Source organism: Colobus angolensis, unplaced genomic scaffold (assembly GCF_000951035.1).
Source record: "Colobus angolensis palliatus isolate OR3802 unplaced genomic scaffold, Cang.pa_1.0 Scaffold47, whole genome shotgun sequence".
NCBI classification, from domain to species: Eukaryota; Metazoa; Chordata; class Mammalia; order Primates; family Cercopithecidae; genus Colobus; species Colobus angolensis.
The window spans coordinates 5,854,175-5,861,559 of record NW_012118154.1 but is presented as its reverse complement, the minus strand read 5'-3'; the positions used below and the strand labels follow the sequence as shown (position 1 = coordinate 5,861,559).

Sequence of the window (7,385 nt, the reverse complement as noted above, 5' to 3'; positions counted from 1 at the left end):
TTTTTTTTGAGATAGGGTCTCACTCTGTCACACAGGCTAGAGTGCAGTGGTTTAATCTCAGCTCACCGCCTCCTCTGCCCCAGCCTCCTGAGTAGCTGGGACTATAGGCATGCTCCACCATGCCCAGCTAATTTTCATGTTTTTTGTAGAAAGGGGGTTTCACCATGTCACCCAGGCTGGTCTTGAACTCCTGGACTCAAGCAGTCTGCCCACCTCGACCTCCCAGAGTGCTGGGGTTACAGGTGTGAGCCACTGGCCTGGCCTGAACAAATATTTAAGTAGAGTTTCAAAGTGGGTAGGATCACTTGATATTGAAACCAAACATCTTCAATGACACCTCCTATCCCTTCATCCCACAGGAATTATTTTCTTTTCACTCATGGAAAAGGTGTCTTGGAACCATTGCCTTGTGGAGTTGACCATCAGACCTGCATGGTTAAGAATTTCAGCATCCACAGGTGACTTAAGTGCCAAAGGTTTGAGAAACCCTAAGACAGCCAGCATCTTTGCTAGAGAGATATTTAGTTCCCAAGTGCCAGGAAAACAAAACAAAACAAAAAATCCAGTAGTTTTCAGGTAGTGTTATATGGAGCCCTTTGGTGGCATCTCAGGAGCTGGCACTGGCAGGCCTCTAAGACTTGCTCTGCTTAACCTGATGTGCTTTGTTTTTATTTGTTTAATATATTAGAATTCCTATCCTATATGAACAGACAATTCTCAAAAGAAGACATTTATGCGGCCAACAAACATATGAAAAAAAGCTCATCATCAGTGGTCATTAGAGAAATGCAAATCCAAACCACAGTGAGATACCATCTCACACCAGTTAGAATGGCGATCATTCAAAAGTCAGGAAACAACAGGTGCTGGAGAGGATGTGGAGAAATAGGAACACTTTTACACTATTGGTGGGAGTGTAAATTAGTTCAACCATTGTGGAAGACGGTGTGGTGATTCCTCAAGGATCTAGAACCAGAAATACCATTTGACCCAGGAATCCTATTACTAGGTATATACCCAAAGGATTATAAATCATTGTACATGCACACATATGTTTATTGTGGCACTACTCACAATAGCAAAGACTTGGAACCAACCCAAATGCCCATCAATGATAGACTGGATAGAAAGAAAACATGGCACATATACACCATGGACTACTATGCAGCCATAAAAAAGGATGAGTTCATGTCCTTTGCAGGGACATGGATGAAGCTGGAAACCATCATTCTCAGCAAACTAACATAGGAACAGAAAACCAAACACCGCATGTTCTCACTCATAAGTGGGAGTTGAACAACGAGAACACATGGACACAGGGAGGGGAAGATCACATACTGGGGCCTGTCGGGGGTTGGGGGCTAGAAGAGGGATAGCATTAGGAGAAATACCTAATGTAGATGACGGGTTGATGGGTGCAGCAAACCACCATGGCACATGTATACCTACGTAACAAACCTGCACGTTCTGCACATGCATCCCAGAACTTAAAGTGTAATAATAAAAAAAGAATTCCTATCCTAAAAAGAATTAGAAAAAACACCCTTGAAAAGCTACACTTTAATCTCTTGTAGAATTATTTCTTAACTCTTCTCTACTTATATTATAGTTTTCCCCTCTTTTTATGCATCTCCTTGAACGCTTGAATATTAAATGATTATATGACTAAGAAAACTCTGACATTTTCCCAGGAACACAGTGCAGTATTTCAAAGTTTCTTGAGAATATCTGCTACGTGGAAAAGTATCTAAGCTTAGTTAGAACCATCTGTTCTGTTATCAGAAATGAGATAGGCAGGTGCAGAACCTAGTACAAGCTTTCAAATTCAAAGTTTAGTAGAAACAGCCCTAGTAAGTTTCTCGGCTGCTGGAAATAGCAGCACTTATTATATAAAACGATCCTTTGATGGTAGCTTTTTATTTTGGTGTAAATATCAAAGTCCCTGACTGTCCTTTTAACTAGAATTGCGAGGAATTCTGTAAATATAAACAGTTGACTATTTTTAGGTCTTTTTCACGACTTATAATGTCAGCTGAAGCTAAAATCTAAGATTTAGTTAGTAGAGTAGACAAAAATTTTTATGTAGTTTTATAGATCAAAGAGCACATTTACGTATGGCAACGGGGCTGGAACCAATGCGGTTTAAAATCACAAAGCAACGGCCCCTATACTTTGAAGAGGTGAACATAAATGTGGTTCTGATTCCCTAATTCAGGACACCTAGAAATGTCTTTACCCTGAATAAAAACCAGGGATGAGGGCATAGAGAACTGGCCAATGTACCTTGCAAATTGAGATGTGGCTTTGGGTCCATCACTGACTTTTTATGTTTTCCCACAAACTCTTTCTTCATTAAGAAAGTATGTGCTTTGGCCAGGTGCGGTGACTCACACCTGTAATCCCAGCACTTTGAGAGACCAAAGTGGGCGGATCACCTGAGGTCAGGAGTTCAAGACCAGCCTGGCCAACATGATGAAACCCCGTCTCTACTGAAAAGTACAAAAATTAGTTGGGCGTAGTGGTGCACGTCTGTAGTCCCAGCTACTTGAGAGGCTGAGGTGGGACAATCGCTTGAACCAGGGAGGCGGAAGTTGCAGTGAGCCAAGATCATGCCACTGCACTCCAGCCTGGGCAACAGAACAAGACTCTGTCTCAAAAAAATAAAAAAGAAAAAAAAGTACATACTGCTAGTGAAGGGAGAAAAATGGCAGGGCAGTGGTGATGGTCTCTACTCACCAAACTGAATTTGTCCTTCGCAGGCCCTGCATCTGTCAGCAGTTTAGTCCTGGGGTTCATTTTTAGAATATCTCCAGTCGTGGTGCCAAGGTAGAAAAAGCTATCATCGTCGGCCATCTGAAGAAGCAAGAAAAAGAAATCTTGGCCAGGCACGGTGGCTCACATCTGTAATCCCAGCACTTTGGGAGGCCGAGGCGGGTGGATCACCTGAGCTCAGGAGTTCAAGACCAGCCTGACCAACATGGAGAAACCCCGTCTCTACTAAAAATACAAAACTAGCTGGGCGTTGTGGCGCATTCCTATAATCCCAGCTACTCGGGAGGCTGAGGCGGGAGAATCGCTTGAACCCGGGAGGCGGAGGTTGCAGTGAACTGAGATTGCACCATTGCACTCCAGCCTGGGCAACAAGAGCAAAACTCTGTCTCAGGAAAAATAAATAAATAAATAAATCTTGAAGACCCGGATGTCCTCAGTGATGCCCACGAAGCCCTGCTCAGGAATGGGATGAGGTTCCTCTGGCACCCCAGGAAGACTTGCAATGGTGCTCAGGGCTGCTTCTATTTCCTCAGGCTCAAAGATGGGTCAGAACAGCTGAGGGGAGCAGGGTTAGGGCTACACATAGGATAGGAGGAAATATCCGACTCCAATTAGCCTGTGCGTTTCACTTGAAGTCTGTCTGGGTCTGACGTTAACGGGCATCCTCTGTCAGTTCAGACTTTTGAGACATCTCTTAAGGGCTCCTAGGATAAAGGTGTGCTCCTCCAAAACTTTGCTTTATCTCATATTTTCCAAAGTCTAGATTCATAAAATGACTAGGCATTAAACAAGAGGAATCAGTCCATGGAGAATGAAGTTATACAGGATGAGTATCATTAATCCAAAAATCTAAAATCTGAAATGCTCCAAAATCGGTAATGTTTGAGTGCTGATGTGACACTCCAAGGAAATGCTCATTGGCACATCTCAAATTTTGAATTTTCAGATTAGAGGTGCTGAACTGGTAAGTGTAGTGCAGATACTCCAAAATCTGAAAACAATCCAAAATTCAAAACACTTCTGGCTATAAGCATATCAGATAAGGAATACACAACCTGAATATATAAATCCACATTTAAAATATATTAATAATTTCTCTGTATGGAAGAGATTGCATTTCAACCATGGATTTCATGGTCAGAAACTTTATTTTCAGTAGCAGAAGTAGCATCAGTGACATAGGAATGTGCTGTGGGCTCTGAGCGCCACGGGCTACAGTGCTTTTGTCCAGGTGAGGCAGGCTTTGGGTGTTTAATGACAGCCTAGATTCCAGTAAAACAAGGTTTACCTGTGCTGTGTCTAGGTGACTCTTCCCTGACTCCTAAAGGGAGTGGCAGAGGTGAGCTTTTTCCTCTTTTTGAAACAGAGTGTCACTCTGTTGCCCAGGCTGGAGCGCAGTGGCATGATCCCAGCTCACCTCAACTTCTGCCTCCTGGGTTCAAGCAATTCTCCTGCCTCAACCTCCTGAGTAGCTGGGATTGCAGGCACCCACCACCACACCTGGCTAATTTTTTTATTTTTAGAAGAGACAAGGTTTCACCATGTTGGCCAGGAGACAGAGTTTGGCTCTTGTTGCCTAGGCTGGAGTGCAGTGGCACAATCTTGGCTCACCGCAACCTCCGCCTCCCAGGTTCAAGCAATTCTCCCACCTCAGCCTCCCGAGTAGCTGGGATTATAGGAATGCACCACGACACCCAGCTAATTTTGTATTTTTAGTAGAGACGAGGTTTCTCCATGTTGGTCAGGCTGGTCTTGAACTCCTGAGCTCAGGTGATCCGCCCGCCTCGGCCTCCCAAAGTGCTGGGATTACAGGTGTGAGCCACTGTACCCGGCCAAGGTGAGCTCCTTCAATCAACACCCCCTATGTCTATTCCCCACCTTCCTATCCCCAGCCCCATGTACACACACACAAACACCTTGGTCAGTACTGCTAACAGGAATGTGTGCTAATTGTTACTTAATACTTGATTAATACTTACTCCAATACTCATGACTATTCTTTTCATCTGTCCTGTTTGGCACTCAGTTGGCCAGATTTTTCTATTTGGAAGATCCAGTTCCCATACTCGAATTGTCCCACTATAAAAAAAAAAAAAGTCACAGTCAAAGGGACACCCATTGAATAATCACTTCATCCCTGAAATGGAAGGGAAGAGATGTAAACATTTTTGAGGCTTCGTTACGGCCTAGTGCACTATGAAAGATCTTTTATTCGATCCTCATAACAACACCATGAGGCAGGTTTTGTGATCCTCCCTCCCAAATGAGAAAGTGCGGAGCTCGAACACGGCAGAGCAGGAATTCACACCCATCTGCCTCTCACTCTGAAGTGCACACTCCCCACTCTACAGAAAACAAACACACACGTAAGCATGAGAACAAGGGTAGAGCAAATCAGAGCTTCTTAAATTTCTTCCTCTTTGTTCTTTTCTTTTCTTTTCTTTTTTTGTTTTTGTTTTAGAAAAAGCCTCGTTCTATCGCCAGGCTGGAGTGCAGTGGTGCTATCTCAGCTCACTGCAACCTCCATCTCCCAGGTTCAAGTCATTCTCCTGCCTCAGCCTCCTGAGTAGCTGGAACTACAGGTGCCCGCCACCATGGCCGGCTAAGTTTTGTATTTTTAGTAGAGACAGGGTTTCACCATGTTGGCCAGAATGATCTCAATCTGTTGACCTCATGATCTGCCCGCTTCGGCCTCCCAAAATGCTGGGATTACAGGCGTAAGCTACCACTCCTGGCCTTCTTTTCTTTCTTTCTAATCGACAAGTAAAAATAATATATATTTATGGTGTACGTCATGAGGTTTATATACATATACATATTGTAGAATAGCAAAATCAAGCTATTGAACATATGCCTTACCTTGTATAATTACCATTTTTTTTTTTTTTGGTGGTGAGAATACTTAAAATTAATTCTGTTAGGAATTTTCAAGTATACAATATATTATGAACTATAATCACCATGATGTCCACAACCTGTGTCCATCAAAAGATGGATGGACTTTAAAAATGTGGTATATGTACACGATGAAAAGAAATTCTGTCATTTGTGACAACATGGACAAACCTGATGGACATTATTTTAAGTGAAATAAGCCAAGCACAGGAAAACAAACACTGCGTGACTTTATTCAGCTATGGAGTATCAAAACGCCTAACTCATGAGACAGTAGAATGGTGGTTATCAGAGACTGGGGGTGGGAGAGTAGGGAGATGTTGGTCAAAGGACACAAAATTTCAGTTCAACAGGAGGAGGGCCAAGCACAGTGGCTCACGCCTGTAATCCTAGCACTTTGAGAGGCAAAGGTGGGTGGATCACCCGAGGTCGGGAGTTCGAGACCAGCCTGGCCAACATGGTGAAACTCTGTCTCTACTAAAAATATAAAAAATTAGCCAGGTGTGGTGGTGGGTGCCTGTAATCCCAGCTACTCGGGAGGCTGAAGCAGGAGAATCACTTGAACCTGGGAGGTGGAGATTGCAGTGAGCCGAGATGGTGCCATTGCACTCCAGCCGGGGTGACAAGAGCAAAACTCTGTCTCAAAAAACAAAACAAACCAAAAAGCCAGGAGGAGGAGTAAGTTTAAATGTGTTTTTTTTTCAAGATATTGAGTTGCAAGGAAAATTTTAAAGGGAAGACCTGGCCAGGCGCGGTGGCTCAAGCCTGTAATCCCAGCACTTTGGGAGGCTGAGACGGGCGGATCACGAGGTCAGGAGATCGAGACCATCCTGTCTCTACTAAAAATACAAAAAATTAGCCGGGCGAGGTGGCCGGCGCCTGTGGTCCCAGCTACTCGGGAGGCTGAGGCAGGAGAATGGCGTGAACCCGGGAGGCGGAGGTTGCAGTGAGCTGAGATCCAGCCACTGCACTCCAGCCTGGGCGACAGAGCAAGACTTCATCTCAAAAAAAATAAAATAAAATAAAAAATAAATAAATAAAGGGAAGACCTGTGGTGTGGAGTCTTGTCTTCAAGGAAAGAGAAATGAGACCAAACGACTAAAAGCTAAATCAAATAGGCATCTAACACAGGACTTGATCCATGGTCGGTATTGACTCATTATATGTTGATTAATCTGAATTAATAATTGTATAAAAATTTCAAGGCCAACATCACAGTCAAAGACTTCAGCTAATATTTTAAGGCAGAAAAGATTAATAATCTAAAAATATATCAAGTTTTGGGCTGGGGGCAGTGGCTGACACCTATAATCCTAGCCCTTTGGGAGGCTGAGGCAGGTGGATTGCCTGAGCTCAGGAGTTCAAGACCAGCCTGGACAACATGGTGAAACCCCATCTCTACTAAAATACAAAAAAATTAGCCAGCTGTGGCATCATGCACCTGTAATCCCAGTTACTTGGGAGGCTGAGGCAGGAGAATTATTTGAACCCAGGAGGCAGAGGTTGCAGTGAGCTGAGATCGTGCCATTGCACTCCAGCCTGGGTGACAGTGTGAGACTCCATTTCTCTCTATATGTGTATATATACACACACACACACACACACGCACACACATATATGTGTATATAGTTGTGTATATATGTGTATATATACACACACACATCTATATACACAAACATATACATATATAACTATATAAACATATATAACTATGTGTA

General features: G+C 43.5%; 1 protein-coding gene across 1 annotated transcript in view; it reads right to left on the bottom strand.

Moving 5' to 3' along the window:
• CFAP52 (cilia and flagella associated protein 52) overlaps positions 1-7,385 on the bottom strand; it is a 70,554-nt gene that overhangs the window by 37,969 nt on the left and 25,200 nt on the right. Inside the window, exons 5-6 of the mRNA XM_011958645.1 lie at positions 4,752-4,851; positions 2,737-2,853 (exon numbers count right to left, since the gene is read on the bottom strand). Of these exons, the coding sequence (XP_011814035.1) occupies positions 2,737-2,853; positions 4,752-4,851 (217 nt within the window). The remainder of the gene's footprint in view (positions 1-2,736; positions 2,854-4,751; positions 4,852-7,385) is intronic.